Source organism: Lutra lutra, chromosome 5 (assembly GCF_902655055.1).
Source record: "Lutra lutra chromosome 5, mLutLut1.2, whole genome shotgun sequence".
NCBI classification, from domain to species: Eukaryota; Metazoa; Chordata; class Mammalia; order Carnivora; family Mustelidae; genus Lutra; species Lutra lutra.
In genome coordinates, this window is record NC_062282.1 from 115,838,371 (window position 1) to 115,854,432 (window position 16,062).

The following is a 16,062-nucleotide window of genomic DNA, read 5'->3' on the forward strand; positions in this document are numbered from 1 at the left end:
TCCCTAGTCTTGCTCACAGATTTGATATCTTACTTACTACACATTTTTAAAACTGCACTTCACGTAAGAAATATCCTTGTAAGAAATTAAATGGGAATTTGCTAATATTAGAAAAAGAACCAACTAGAGATTGAAATAAAATGTTCACTTTAATATTTATCACACAAATGTTTACTTACACATATCTGAAAACTATATGAAGACAATTTGTGCATGTCACAATTATATTACTATCATATAAGTACTACACATAATCATTCATTCAACTGTATCAGGATAACACACAAGGTTTTTGTTAGTTTAGACTTCTTAGTTAAAAGGAAACACCATATAAGGAAGATGAATTTCCAAGATTAAGTTATTAACAATACAAATAAAATTTATTCCTAAATGTCTTACATTTTGACAATTTTGAATTATACTTACATACTCTTAGTTCCAAAAACCATAAATTATAACACGGGTCACTGTCAGGGTGAAAATATATTTTTTAAAGCTTCTTTTAAAATATGCTATTATTATGCTTAACATCACTTGATTTATTCTTGGCACATGTGGCATCTGGGAAAGTAAAAATACATTTTGCCAATTTTATGTTATTTGTGCAGGTAAAGAGAAAGAGCACAGTTTGGGAGGCAGACAGACCTGTGTTCCATTACCAGCTTTGTTCAAAGTTATGTTGTATGAGGCTGGCCAATTACTTCTTGGCACTGGGGCCAGGATTAAACTAAATAATGCATATTTTAAAATGCATAGCATGGGCACTAAATGAATGATAGATCCTTTCCCCAATTTATTCACACTGAAACAAAGGCAAAATACCAGTCTTATGTTTTTATATAATGTAAAAAAAATGGAAATTTAAAAATAAAATTAACATGTTTTGAAAAATTGTACTTTTAAGAAATAAAGAAAGCCTTCATCGGGTTTAAATATTTCTCAATAAAACTTAGTGCCTACTATACCCTGATTTTATTTAAGTCCTAAAGTATGATAAGATGGTCAATGGTTAAGGACTTTTGTTTTTGTTTTTGTTTTTGTTTTTTTGTGCTACTGATATAAAAATAATGGCTATATTTAAGGCTTATTAAGTGATTGTAGTTGCCCTGAACCAAATCTGTATCTTTGATGTTGTACTATCAACTGAAACAGACCAACTGCCTTGAATGAGAAGATCCATTTGGTGGCATGTGGCAGTATAGCTTGTCTGTCACTGAGGATGATTCTTATATACACAATCACAGACCCACCTTTCTCATGCTAAATTCTTGGTGTTTGGAAGATCTAAGATTCCTGAAAATTAAATTTAAATTGTCACAAGGAATAGCCTACTTTAGACAGCAATGCTTCCATCCCTATTCTTGGATCTTTTGTCCCCTACCCTGACCACCTACCAAATCATCTTTCCAAATGGGACTGAAAAACCCCTCCTTCAGGAATCTTTTCCAAACCAAACTCCACATCCCTCCACTTATGTCCCTGATACTATTGTGTAATTTGTATTAGCTTCAACCTGCATATATTATTATTCATGTTTTGTTTGCCTTCTACTTCTAGCTAAGATGTAGTCTCTTTGACTTTTTAAGCTTCCACAGTGTTTAGCACAATACTGTGCAAGTATATATGTATGTGACTGTGTGTATGCGTGTGGAATGTGTGGGTGTGCATGTGTTGAATGAATAAAAGACTAAAGAAACTGGGTGGGTGGAGGGTGGGAACATTTCACAATTTTTTGCAAATAAAAGTTGCTAAACCTTCTTAATACTAAAAAATCTGGTTTCCAAAGCTATCTCAGTTTGGTTTTGGACATGTCAATAATAAAAAGGCAGTGAAAAAACTGTTTAAAAAACCTTTATGAAATATTCCAAAAGGCTTTTTAATAAATTATAAAGAGCACCAAACCAAAATGTTTTACTAAATAGTGGGCAAACCTTTCCTATAACTTTATAAATGTAGACTTCTTTTCATTCAAGACAAAGAATACTGAACAGGAATAGGTGTTGTGAATCAGGATAAAAAAGGCAATTCATTCTAAGTCAATATCTAATGCATATTTTGCAATTAATCTGAAAAGCCTTCTGCGGTACATATGTATGTTATGGTAAGTAAAAGAATGATTTCTATCAGGATGTTGTAGATCTCTGTAATTGTTCTGATACTATAAAATATGACATATACTGAAGCTGCTATTTAACAAGAAAAATTTTGTTTATAATAGCTGTTAATATTAAAATAGGATATAATAAAAAATATTTTCAATGTGTATATTTTCAAATTTGCCTGACAGTGTCCTTTTGAGAAATCTGACAATTTGTAATTAGATTACAGACATTTGAATCTCACTTTTATGATTGAAAATGTTACACTCACATAATAAACAATGCTATTAGTAGCTTTTTACTGAAGCACTCTGCAAGTTATATTTAAAGCTTTGCAATAAACAAAATTCATTGTATTCTTTGTAAGTAAAATTACACAACATATAATGTACACTATAATTACATCAAGAATAAATAAATGAAGCATAAAAATTCTGTGCCATAACAATGGACTGTTTTAGCTGTCATTTTAAATATTAATTTATATGTTTGTATTGAGTACTAATGTATTTTAAACTCAAGAACCTTTACCTTTAAATAATATACTAAAAATATCAAGTTTGGATTATAAACATAAAAGTTTATGCCTCTTTTTCTAGGTCATCTAGGAAATAAAATAAAACAAATGGGAGGCAAGGAGGGTTCTTTCTGTTACTGCAAAATGCCTCCTTGTTTTCGCATAGATTTCTATGTCATTTCTGGATATTACAAGGTGACAAATATTACAAGATGACAGCTTGGCAAATTATGAGCTTCTTTAAGTGATTTCTTATTTAGAAGAAGGAAATAATTTAAACAAAGAACCTCCTTTTTTGGCTTACTCATTCTCAATCTTTTTTCTCTAATAAAGCACTTCTTGAAATGCTCACTATTAATCATTTTAAACAGCACAAAATGAATTGGATTAATTTATAGAACTAATCACAATAGGTTATCAGTATAGATACTAAGGTGAGGTCCTAGAATTTGTTACACGTAAGGCTAAACTTGCAAGAGATCGCATGGCAAAAGTGGAAACTTTGTGACATATCCCAGCTTTTGAAATATAGTTAGAAGCCAATCGAAAAAGCCTTTCGGCACCAAAGGTATTGAAGTGCCCAGGAAGCACCTTCTCTACCAGACCTCTGTCCACTAATTCTATCAGACGTTCACATGTTCCAACATAGTCACTTATCCTGCTGTATGGGAGCCAGTCAATCAGTGATCCATCATACACAACGTCTCCACTGAAAAGAATCTTCCGGTCTTTGTCATGTAAGCAAATACTGCCCCTGGAGTGACCAGGCATGTGCATAACAGTGAGCTGTCTGTCACCAAGGTTTATCACATCACCTACAAATAGAAACAGAGTTTACAGATAAACATGTTGTATACTTGACTTCAATCACTTAAAGAATAAAAAAACCAGTAGTTGATTGAAAAGAATCAGCAGTTGGTTTCAAAGAGGTCCAGAGGATGACACTTATTTTCATTTTATTTCAGAAACACAATATTTCTTAATGAAGAATTAAAAATAAGTTGACTGTATTTCATTTCTATTGTTTGCTTGACTGGTGTTTGTCAAAGTGAGTTATGTGGAACACTATTTCTGTAGGTTGTCTGATACATAAAAGAAAAGGATGATTCTGTAGTCAAATACTTTGGGAAACCCTTCCTTCAAAGAAAATGAAGCAGATTTTTTTCAACAAGGCTTCTGAGAGCTTTTTAATATACTAATCTACATTGTAGATATACACAAGGGAGATATGTACCATTTCTCAAACTTATTTGACCACAGACAGTACATCCATGGTACAAGTTTCCTGATGGCACAATTCATGAATGCTGCTCTTTGAGGTATGAGAGCAAAATTGCAGTCTCACTGGATTTAAATCAGTACTAGCTTAAGTTACTCATCATAATTTAAAAGTTCCATATTGTTATCTTTAGTGCAAACATACATACAGAAAAAAATTAAAGACATATAATTTAAAAGTTAACAGGGGAATTAAAACAGTGTAATAATCAGAATTTGTTAAGCCTAAAAGACAGTGAAAGAGGAAAAGAGGGAGAAATAAGAAATAGATACAGAAACAAATAACAAAATGGCAGCCCTAAATTCCACTATAGCAATAATTACATTAAATGTTAATGGGATAAACATTGTAATCAAAGGCAGAGATTGTCAAAATAGATTTAAAAAGCAAAGGAACAGGGGTGCCAGGGTGGCTCAGTTGGTTAAGTGTCTGAATTTGGTTCCAGTCATGATCTCAGGATCCTGGAATTCAGCCCTGAGTCAGGCTCCCTGCTCAATGGGGAGTCTGCTGCTCCCTCTCCCTCTCTACTTCTTCCCCCCATTCATGCACACATGCACTCTCTCTCAAATAAATTACCTCTTTAAAAAATAATAATAATAAAAGATAAGATATATGCAGTCTATAAGAAAGGAACTACAAGGTCAAAAACAAAAAGAGGTTGAAAAAGTTATACCACATAAAGTTTAATAAGAGAACTAGAGTGGCTATAATAATATTAGACAAAATAGGACTATTAGTAAAGAAAAGAGATACATTTTGGGGGCACCTGGATAGCTCAGTGGGTTAAAGCCTCTGCCTTCGGCTCAGGTCATGATCCCAGTGTCCTGGGTCGAGCCCTGCATCAAGCTCTCTGCTCAGCAGGGAGCCTGCTTCCCCCCGCCACCGCCCCACCTGCCACTCTGCCTGCTTGTGATCTCTGTCTGTCAAATAAATAAATAAAATCTTAAAAAAAAGAAAAGAGGTATATTTTATTGGGATATACATTAAGTCAACACACTAAAAAATTATAAATGTGCTTGTCCCTAACAAAGAGACTACAAATTCATGTAAAAACTGACAGAACTGAAATAAGAATAAACAGTTCAGGAGCACCTGGGTGGCACAGTTGGTTAAGTGGTGGACTCTTGATACTGGCTCAAGTCATGATCTCAGGGTCGTAGACTAAGCCCCATGCAGGCTCCATGCTTAGCATGGAGTCTGCTTATAACTCTCTCTCTCTCCCTCCCCCTGTACTCATTCATGCTCTCTCTCTCTCTCTCCCACCACAACAAATAAGTTTTGTTTTTTTTTTTAAGATTTTATTCATTTGACAGAGAGACAGCAAGAGACAGGACACAAGCAGGGGGAGTGGGAGAGGGAGAAGCAGGCTTCCCATTGAGCAGGGAGCCCAACGTGGGGCTCGATCCCAGGACCCTGGGATCATTACCTTAGCTGAAGGCAGATGCTTAATGACTGAGCCACCCAGGTGCTCCAAAATAAATACTTTTTTAGAAAAGAATAAACAGTTCAACAATTATGCTTGGAGATTTAAATATTCCTCTCTGAATAATCTGTAAAACAAGTAGATAGAAAATCAGTAAGAATACAGAAGATGTGAACAACACTATCAACTGATTTGACCTAAGTGACATATATAAAATGCTTTATCTTAAAACAGCATACAGTCGTTTTAATTGCACATGGGGTATTCATCAGGCTATTCAGTGAGGCTATAAAGCAAGTCTCAGTAAATATGAAAGGAATAAAATCATAAAAATAACTTTTTGACTACAACATAATTAGAAATCATTAACAAAAATATTATGGGAAATATCCAAATATACACAAAGTAGGCATCACAATTCTACATAACTTATGGATCAAAGATGAAATCACATAGGAGATTATAAAATCTCTTGCACTGAATGAAAATGCAAATAAAATATATCAAAATTTATGGGATGCAGTTAACGCCCTGCTTAGAAAAAAATTTATTGCTTTAAATGCTTATTTATAAAGGTGTATCTGTTTAAAATCAAAGTTTCTAACCAAAATTTTGATCTTCAGAAGTTAGGAAAAGGATTGAATCAAATATAAAGTAAGTGTTAAGGAATAAATAATGAAGGCCAGTACAGGAATAAATAAAATAAGAAACAAAATCAATAGAAAAAGTCAAAGAAACCAATAGCTGGTTCATTGACAAGAGGAACAAAATTGATATACCACTGGCTAGACAAAGAAAAAAGTTAGAGAAAACACAAATTGCAAAAATCAGGAATGAAAGAAGGGACCCCAAAGGAAATTAAATGGAGTATAAGGGAATACTATGAATAACTTTAAACAAACTTGACAACTTAGTTGAAAAGACAAATTTTTAGGAAGAGACCTCAAGTGACTGGAGAAACAGAAAATCTAAATAGACCTATATCACGCAAAGAAGTTGATAAATAATTTAAATCTCCCCACAAAGAAAAGTCCAGGCTCAAAGATGGCTTCATTGGTCAATTCTGTCAGTCACTCAGGACAGGGAAGGAATCTCGACTTTCAGAATATAGATGAGGAGGGAAAGCTTTCAAATTCAATTGTAGACAAAGACAAAAAACAACCAGTATTCCTAATGACACTCATCTCAAAATCATTATCAAAATATTGGCAAATTAAAGACAGCAATTTATAAATAGGATAATGACCAAATGAGGTCTATCCCAGAAATGTAAATTTTGTTTGACCTCTGAAAATCAAGTAATGTAATATACTATATTAGTACAATAAAGGAAAAAAGCCATATGGACATCTCAATAGATGCAGAAAAAAGCATATGACAAAATCCAACCCTAACTGGTGGTAAAAACTTTCTGCAAACTAGAAAGAGAAGGGAAGGTCCTCTACTTGATAAAGGGCACCTATGAAAAACCTACGGCTAACATATCACTGAATAGAAACACTAAATGCTTTCCTACTAAGATAAGAAGAAGGCAAGGATATTTACTTTTACCATTTCTATTTAACATTACACTGAAGATTCTAGCCAGTACAGTAAGCCAAGAAAAAGAGTAATGTCACACAGAGTTGCAAAAGAAGTAAATCTGTCTTGATTCACAGATAACAAGATCTTTTTGTAGAAAATCCTAAGAAACATACAAAAAAGCTAGAGAATTTAAAAAAAAACAAGTTTAGCAATGTTACAGGGTACAAGATCAGATACAAAAATCAACTGTAGGGGCGCCTGGGTGGCTCAGTCAGTTAAGCATCTGCCTTTGACTCGGGTCACAATCCCAAGGTCCTAGGATCAAGTCCTGCATTGTGCTCCCTGCTCAGAGGGGAATCTGATTCTCTCTCTCCCTCTCTAGCTCCCCCTGCTTGTGCATGCTCTCTCTCTCTCTGTCAAATAAAATCTTTTAAAAAAATCAATTGTATTTTTACATGTTATCAATGAACTATTAAAAATATGTAATTTAAAAAGCCATATCGGGGCACCTGGGTGGCTCAGTAGGTTAAAGCCTCTGCCTTCAGCTTGGGTTGTGATCCCAGGGTCCTGGGATCGAGCCCCACATCGGGCTCTCTGCTCAGCGGGGAGCCTGCTTCCCTTCCTCTCTCTCTGCCTGCCTCTCTGCCTACTTGTGATCTCTGTGAAATAAATAAATGAAAATCTTAAAAAAAAATAAATAAAAAGCCATTTCTTTCATAATAGCAACGAAAAGAATAAAATACTTAGGAAGAAAAATTTAATAAAAGATGTTTTGTTATATCTATATACTGAAAAGTATAAAAACACTATGAAGAGAAATTAAAGACCTAAACAAAAGGAGAGATATATCATGTCAATTAAGTGGAAGCCTCAAAATTGTTAAGATGGTATTTAAATATGATTTTTCCTATAGCTACAATGCCCAATAGAACTTCCTGAGATTATTGAAATATTCTGTATCAACTCTGTCCACTACTGGACATGTGGCTACTAGCCTCATGTGGCTAATGGTACTTGAAAAAGGCTAATGCACTACAATTTTAATTTAAATCAATCCTAATTAATTTAAATTTGTATTTAGATAGTCAAATATGACTAGCGGCTACTATAATGGTGAGTGTACATCTATAGATTTGATAAAATCTCAATCGAAATCTTGACCTTTTTGTAGAAATTGAAAAACTCATTCTAAAAGTTACATGGAAATGCAAATGACAGAATAGCCAAAACAATTTTGAAAAAGAGGTACAAAGTTGGAGGACTTACACTACTTAATTTCAAGAATTATAATAAAGTTACAATAATTAAGACAGTGTGGTGCTGGCTAAAGGATGGATATAATCAATGGAAGAGAATAGAGTCCAAAAGGAGATATTCATATATATGGTCAATGAATTTTTGACAAAGATAATTCAATAGGTAAAAAGAATAATCTTTTCAACAAAGTAGACTAGGACAGTTTGGATATCCATATGCATATAAACATGAAAGAACCTTTCAACTGTCACTTGACAAAATGAACAAAAAGTAACTCAGAATGGATCATAAACCTAAATGAAAAGCTTCTAGAAAAAAACAGGAGAAAATCTTTGTGATTTTGGGATAGGCATAGCTCTTAGATATGACACAAATAAATCATAAGGAAAAATGACTAATTGGGCTTCATCCAAGTTATAAGCTTTCTTGCTTAAAAAGACACCATTATGAAAATGAAAAGGCAACCCAATATTGGGAGAAAATATTTGCAAAATATATGTCTGATAAAGGGCTAGAATTCAGAATATATAAAGAATACTTACAACTCAATAGTAAGAAAACAAAAATAAAAAATTTTAAAAAGGAGAAGAGATTTTAATAGCCTCTTTAAAAAAGAAGATATTTGAATAGCAAATAAGTACTTGAAAATATGCTCACCATCATTAGTTATTAGGAAGATGCAAATAAAATCACAATGAAATACCACTACATACTCAGTAGAATGGCTAAAATAAAAAAAAGATGGACAAAAACAAGTGTTGACAAAGATGTGGAGAAACTGGAACTCTTATCTGTTGCATGTGGGGGTGTAAAACGGTCTAACTATTTTGCAAAACAGGTACTTTCTTAAAAAATTAACATCCGGGGCGCCTGGGTGGCTCAGTGGGTTAAAGCCTCTGCCTTCGGCTCGGGTCATGATCCCAGGGTCCTGGGATCGAGCCCCGCATCGGGCTCTCTGCTTGGCGATGAGCCCCCTCTCACTCTGCCTGCCTCTCTGCCTACTTGTGATCTCTCTCTGTCAAATAAATAAATAAAATCTTTAAAAAAAAAATTAACAGGGGCGCCTGGGTGGCTCAGTGGGTTAAGCCGCTGCCTTTGGCTCAGGTCATGATCCCAGGTCCTGGGTTCAAGCCCCACATCGGGCTTTCTGCTCAGCAGGGAGCCTGCTTCCTCCTCTCTCTCTGCCTGCCTCTCTGCCTACTTGTGATTTCTCTCTGTCAAATAAATAAATAAAAAATCTTAAAAAAAAAAATTAACATCCACTTACCATAAGAACCACGGATTCCATTCTGAGGTATCTAGCAAGGATAGTCATAAGGGGCCAGACTCCTTTACAAGGTAATTGTTGCAGATTTAAAGTGCCTCTGGGGATCACAAACCACTGTCATTTATATATGGTTGGCAGGTAAGGTAAAGAAATTATAGCTAGGTTGGTGTAATAATGGAGCTATCAGAGTGATTTTTTTTCGTTAAGTGTATAGAAAGGAAGGGAGTGAGAGAAATTGAGTAAAAAAAAAATCTGTGGATAATAACCAATGTTATACCCAGGTGATATTCAAAATATTTAGCAACAGATAAGTCATAAGTGCCCACCTATCAAAATAGATACCAACTGTAAGCAGTTGATAAGGCCATATGGCTAAATATCATTAGATCTGCCATTACCCTGTGGCTTTACATGTGCCTCCCATACGTTTATAACACTCATATAAATAATTTCATCAAAACTTCTAAGAATCAGAATTGCCTATAAAATGTATCCATATATATAATATCATATATATAAATGTATAATCACACACACACCCATACACACACGTAAAATATCCTTTTAAGCCCTCACCCTGACCCAGTTGTCATCAGATTCCAGCCATACTAAACTTCTCTTGGCTTCTCAAATATTCCTTCCCAACTTGGTATCCCCCATCTTTTTATTTCATTTTTAATCAAAGAAATATATATATATATATACATATATATATATATCGAATAAAATATTCCAAAAGGGCTTAAAATGTAAGAAAAATTATTTGCCCCATTCTGACTCTATCTCCAATCCTGTTCCCAAGAATCAACCACTTTTTAACAATTTTTCTTCTGGTAGCTGCCTCTACTATGTACATCCATCTCTAAATAATTTTTATATCTCATTTCTTGATTTGCCAATTAGATATACTGTACTGATTTCAATCATGTATCACAATTTTGGAGTTTATAAATTTTAGATGGTATTTATTGACTTCCATGATGAAATACGAGAATTTTTAGCTCTCTTCACTCTTCATTCTTCTACTGGCACTACATGTGTATATATTTCTCATCCTCTCATCCTCCCAAAAGAGTAATGATTTAACTGCTCCAGTATGGAGCTCTTTAAGCCTGGCATAGTATCATTATCGGAATGCCATCTTTGTCATCATCCTGATGCTTCCTTTCAACTTTTTCTTGTGTTAGATCTCATGATTCCTGTATGCCATGTTTTCTTCTTGCTTTACTTCCTTATTTTGAAGGGAGTAAGTAGGATAAAATTGTATCTTAGTAACTTTCTAAGTAACAGCATGTGGGAAATAATCTTTCTGAGAACTTCACTGTTAGTGAAATGGATGTAGAATTCTCAATTTGAAATAAACTATATTCAAATAAGGCATAATTCTTCTTTTCTAGCTCCAAAGCCATTATGATCTGTATAGAAGACTTTTTTAAAAAGATTTATTTATTTATTTATTTATTTATTTATTTATTTATTTGAGACAGAGAGAGAGAGAGAGAGAGTGGAGGGGATGGCAGGGAGAGAAAGGGACAGAATCCATAAGCAGACTCCCTGCTGAGCGTGGAGCCCTACCTAGAGCTGATCCCAGGACCCTGAGATCATGACCTGAAACGAAACCAAGAGTCAGACACTTAACTAACAGAGCCACCCAGGTGCCTCTGTAGAGATGACATTTTTATTTAAATTTCTAGAAGCTTGATTCTAGTATTCTGAAATTTTACAATAAAGTGTCTTTGGTTGGGTGTGTTTTATTCGTGGTAGGAACTCTTTGGGTTCTCTCAACCTAAAAATTTACATCCCTTAATTACGGAATAGTCTCATGAATTATCTCTATCATCCTTTCTTTTCCAGCACTTTCTCTATTCTACCTGTGCTTCTTTTATTCCAATGTTGAATTTTCCAAACTGGTCCTCTACTGGATCTCTCCTAGTTTTCATTTTTGCCTATCTGCTCTTTCTTTTAAGTTTTTCAAATTTATCTTCCAGTTCTACCAAGAAACTTCTACCATTTTAGTGGTGCCTGGGTGGCTCAGTTAGTTAAGCGACTATTGATTTTGGCAGGTCATCTTCTAAGGGTCACAGGGTCAAGCCCCATGTTGAGCCCCACTTCGACTCCCATATGGGGCAGGCATGTATCTGCTTCTCTCCCTCTTTCACTCACCCTCTGCCCCTCCCCCTATTGCATATATGTGCTCTCTCTCTCTGAAATAAATAAATCTTAAAAAAAAAAAGAAACCTCTGCTGTTTTAAATTCCTACACTCGTGTGTGTGTGTGTGTGTGTGTGTGTATGTGTGTGCGTGTGCGTGCGCGCATATACTGTTCTGTTGCTTATGTTTAAAGCATCCTATTGTCTCCTGGATATCTTGAATGCAATAGCTTCTGTCATCCCCTGACGCTATTAATAATAGTCTTCAACCCTCAAATTGCTTTATGCTATTTTTTTAGTATTTGATCTCAAGTTAGATTTCTCGGATTTTCATAATGCTTGGTTGCCTGTTTAAGGATAGGGGGTGAAAAGGCTGCTTGTAGTGCATGCATGGGACCAGTGACCAAGGCTTCACTGTAGAGAGATCAAGCCAAAGATTGATTAGGGATCAGCATTTTAGTCTTTCCTTCAGGGCTAGATAAATTTCCCAGGTAAAAGTCTTCCAATTTGCTACTTGGGGGATAAAGACCTGGGTGTACCCTTGAAGACTAGTAAGGAACATACTCTCACTCTCTCTCTCTCTCTCTCCTTCTCTCTCTCTCTCTCTCTCTCTCACACACACACACACACACACACACACACACTTTTCTTCTAGTTTCCATACTGAATCCTGCGCTCAATAGTACTTAGCATCTTTCAGTCAAAAACTCCTCTGCTTTACCCACCCCCAGAGAACACAATAACCAGATGCGCATTCCAGAGTTTTAATAGCCTCTTAAATGGCTTTCAACCAATTCTACGTATTTTCCTATTCTTTCCTTTGCCTCTACAAAGGTACCAGCTACTGCTAATTCCTGAGCCTTTTAAGGTTCCTGCAGTGCAAACTGGATTGGTGTTTGATTTCCCATTGCTGCCAGAAGATAAAACTGCTGACTCAGTCATCACATTTATTCTGCAGCATCTGAAATAGTTCAATATAGATTTATAGTTAAACAGACAAACCATGGTCCCTTTATAATAGTCTTAGTCAGGTGTGGGATGGAGCCAAGTTAGATGTGTTTTTCAACCTGCTACCTTTCTGGAATCTATTTTTTGTTTTTAACCTCCCCAATGATTTAAGTCCATCTGTCATAATTGTGATTATTTTGGTGGCTCTGGGTAAATTGTTTAAACATATATAACAGATATATAAACATATATAACAAAATGCCTGCACTTCATATCATTTGAATATTGTGAAAAAGAGACAAAAAGATATATGCCCAGTCAAGAAGAAGGTGCTATATTAACCTAAGGTTTATTTATCTTCTTAGAGGAAGATACTATTTCACTGTTGGTAGAGGGAACTGTTTTCCATCTAAGATGATACACTGGATGGTGATCTCTCCTTGTCCCTCATTTACAAGTCAGCATTAGGATTAGTTATACAGTGCCCAGCTTGATGCTTCCTCATGACAAGTGTTCTTCAATTCACTAAGTGAAATGTAATAAACCAATGACTTCAGTCTCCTTATGCTCTAATTAAAGCAACAACTTTATGCTGTTTGGATATGTGCTGTTCATGTGTGTGTGTGTAACTGTATGAATTTTTCATATAAATACTTTATGTCTCCTTCCAGGCATCTGGATCATGATAACAGCAAGTCAGCAGGCCACACCATTCAGAAGAGAAAGGAAATTAATATTCCTGAGAAAAGAGGAAATTAGATACTACTTGAGAGGTGAGGCATTCTGCTCCAAATGAAAAACACCTTTTGATTTAACACACTATTCTCAGCTTTAAGTGTTTGGTAAATATTAAGCTTTTTTTTTTTTTTTTCACACTTTCAAAGGCTTACAGGCCCCCTGCAGTTCCAAAATGTTATAATATTACTACCATCAACTAGGATTTAGGAAATCTGGATTCTAGTCCTAGCTCTTTTCCAAACTGGATATGTGATCTCAGGCATGATATTCAGGCCTGCTTGGGCTCTTTACTTATAAAATATAAAATTCTTATCATTTTTTCACCATTCATTTCCTATTGCTGGCACAGGAGCAAAAGTAAATAAATTAGAAGTAATTTATTATTCATTCAGACAAATTAATATATTTAAATGTTTAATATATTTCAAACATTTTTTGGTTTCAGTGCTACAACTAATTAACTCTGAATACTAATTAACTAATTAATTAATCAACTAATTAACCATCAACTGCATGGAAATCTTACCTCTAAAAAGTATCGACTTTATCAAGAAATACAAGAATACTGTATATCTACTTTTCTTTCATCTCAAATTATCAGATAATGACTACTACCTAACAAGCCTTTTTTTTAATCTTTGGATTTAAAATTTTAATGAAAAGACTTTTTCAGTGGGGTGTGAGGTACAGAATCTTGCTTTCTATTTTTTGATATTTCAAATATTCAAGATCTCATCTGTATGATAAACTGATTATTATAAAATATTTCATATTTGTCATATTGGTCAGTCATAAAGTAGCCTTATTGTGCAACAGATTTTTCTACCTCTTGAAGGAATGTTTTAATAAATAAAATTGGCAATTAAAATGGTTTCAAGATAAAAATGTGAGAAGGGGTTTCATATCCTACTCAGAATTATCAAAATGTATTTAAGGGGTAGGATTTATGATCTACATGCTTTGATCTCTCCAGTCTTGGTTCCAATCCTAGCTTTTGTCACTATCTTGCTTTGTGGACTCTAGGCAAGCCATTTAATTAGGGGTCAGCCATCTCACTTCAAACCTGTTGTGAAGATAAAATGAAATCAACGAAAGTATTCTAAAAGGAAAAAAAGGAATATACAAATAATGCTATTGTGGCTAATTAGCTCAATTATTCAACGTGCTGGGGTTGAGAGGGCTCTTATTCCATTAATTTCTTTCTGATCCCCATCCTGTCTTTTACAGAACCAGAGGCCCAAGGCTATCCATGCATTAGTTCACATACTTCAGCATCACCGGAAATACCTCCTTATTAATTTTTTTCAGGCCTTGCTTTAAACCAGACCATATATTGTCATAGTGTAAGACTCACATACTCTTTTTATGTTCACTATCAAGCTTTTCTCTAATGAGGCTACAACAAGAACAGAAACCTATCTGGAGATAAGGATGCACGAGCAGATTTGGAACCACTGCTCTCTAATGGCTTTCTAAACCTACAGGTGGGAATTGCTTATACCCAGCAGTGACCACTGACATCCCGGATGAAGTCAGCCGGCCTCAAAAGCACAGAGCATGTCATGAACTCTCTGTGAGGAGTCATTACTTAGAAGTCTTTTCTAGAAAAGCGTCTGGAAATCAGGTGTTCGGGAAAAGAATGGGTAATCCCTAGTCACAAGCCTCTGTAGTGTTACTACTGTATCTTGCATAGGAAAATGACTAGGGGGTGGGGCCGGCTTTAATTCCAGTACTTGGCGTTGCCACACGGTGCCAGAACTGGTCTCTGGTAGGGAAGGTTGCGATGGCCTTGGCTCCCATAGAGTGGGCTTCTACCCAGGAAAGGGAGAAAAGAGTAGTGGTGTTTCTGCGATGTGACAAAACGGGCCAGCTTAAAGCCACGCACGTCTGTAGCATGCATCCCTCGAACAGTTTTCCCCAATCCCCTCCCTTAAAGACAGAGCGCGCGCCCGTGAGGGCCCATTACCATCCTGCAGGATGAGGGTGGGCTGTACAGCCTGCACTCGGAACTGCCTGGCCCTCCAGCCGGGACTGGGCGCCCGCACCACCTCGCTGTCAGACAGCCAGGTCACGGTCTCAAAGTTGTCCCCGCGAGCCAGCGCCTCGGCCTCGGCATGATGCACGGCCACCCGGTCGAACTGGTAGAGGCCTCCGGAGTGGTCGAAGTGCACGTGGGTGGCCACGGCCAGCAGTGGCCTGCACGCCGCGTCCTCTTTGGCCCCGTGATCCTGCAAGAGCCCAGAGGAGTACAGGTACTCCGGGAGGCTGCGCAGCCCCAGGCCCGTATCGATCACCACATCTTGCTCGGAACCGCGCACCAGCCAGATGTTGGCGCGGTTGCCCGACTCATAGAAGCGTTCCTGAATCCAGAAGATGCCGTCGCCCAGGGACTTGTGGGCGTACCACTCGAGCGCGGACATGCTGGGCAGGGGTGCGGTCGGGTGGAGTGGGTGTAGGTGTGTGTGCCTCTGGCAGGCTGTCCAGATGCTAGGCGCTGCGGCGGTGTGGAGCGGTCAGCCGGCAGCCAGCGAGGAGGCGCAGAGCGAGGAGAGGGCGGGGGATCCGGGAGATGCGAGGGCGGGGGGAGAACTAGGAGGAAGGACGCGCCGAGACGCGGCCTGGAGAGTCGGCCCGCACCCTCCAGCCAGGTCCGCAGAGAGCAGAGGTTGCTTTGCCCGCACCGAGGCGCGGGAGTAGTCGCGGCTTCAACAGCTGCAGCACGAGAGAGCGTTAACGCAGGGGCACTGCAGCAGACTGGAGACCCAGAAGGGGACACTTTCTTCACCCCGGGGGTCTGACTGCAGAGGCGAGAAGCTAGGCGGGGGAGGTGCCAGGTCCTCCCACCCACCGCGCGCGGCGAA

General features: G+C 37.0%; 2 protein-coding genes across 3 annotated transcripts in view; one reads left to right on the forward strand and one right to left on the reverse strand.

Moving 5' to 3' along the window:
* The window catches only part of POLR3G (RNA polymerase III subunit G), a 104,844-nt gene that overhangs the window by 44,609 nt on the left and 44,173 nt on the right, over positions 1-16,062 (forward strand). For both annotated transcript variants that reach the window (XM_047730889.1, XM_047730891.1), the window contains exon 2: positions 13,135-13,236. The gene's annotated coding sequence lies outside the window, so the exon portion shown is untranslated. The remainder of the gene's footprint in view (positions 1-13,134; positions 13,237-16,062) is intronic.
* On the reverse strand, positions 131-16,060 carry MBLAC2 (metallo-beta-lactamase domain containing 2). The gene is made up of 2 exons (XM_047730887.1): positions 15,168-16,060; positions 131-3,431 (listed from the first exon to the last, which is right to left on the reverse strand). The coding sequence occupies exons 1-2, from the start codon at positions 15,619-15,621 to the stop codon at positions 3,046-3,048; spliced, it is 840 nt and encodes a 279-aa protein (XP_047586843.1). The 5' UTR covers positions 15,622-16,060; the 3' UTR covers positions 131-3,045.

Coding starts and splice junctions, on each gene's coding strand:
- MBLAC2 (XM_047730887.1), bottom strand. CDS start 15,621: ATGTCCGCGCTCGAGTGGTACGCCCACAAGTCCCTGGGCGACGGCATC. Junction 3,432..15,167: donor CACCCTCATCCTGCAGGATG/GTAATGGGCCCT, acceptor TTCTATTTGTAG/GTGATGTGATAAACCTTGGT.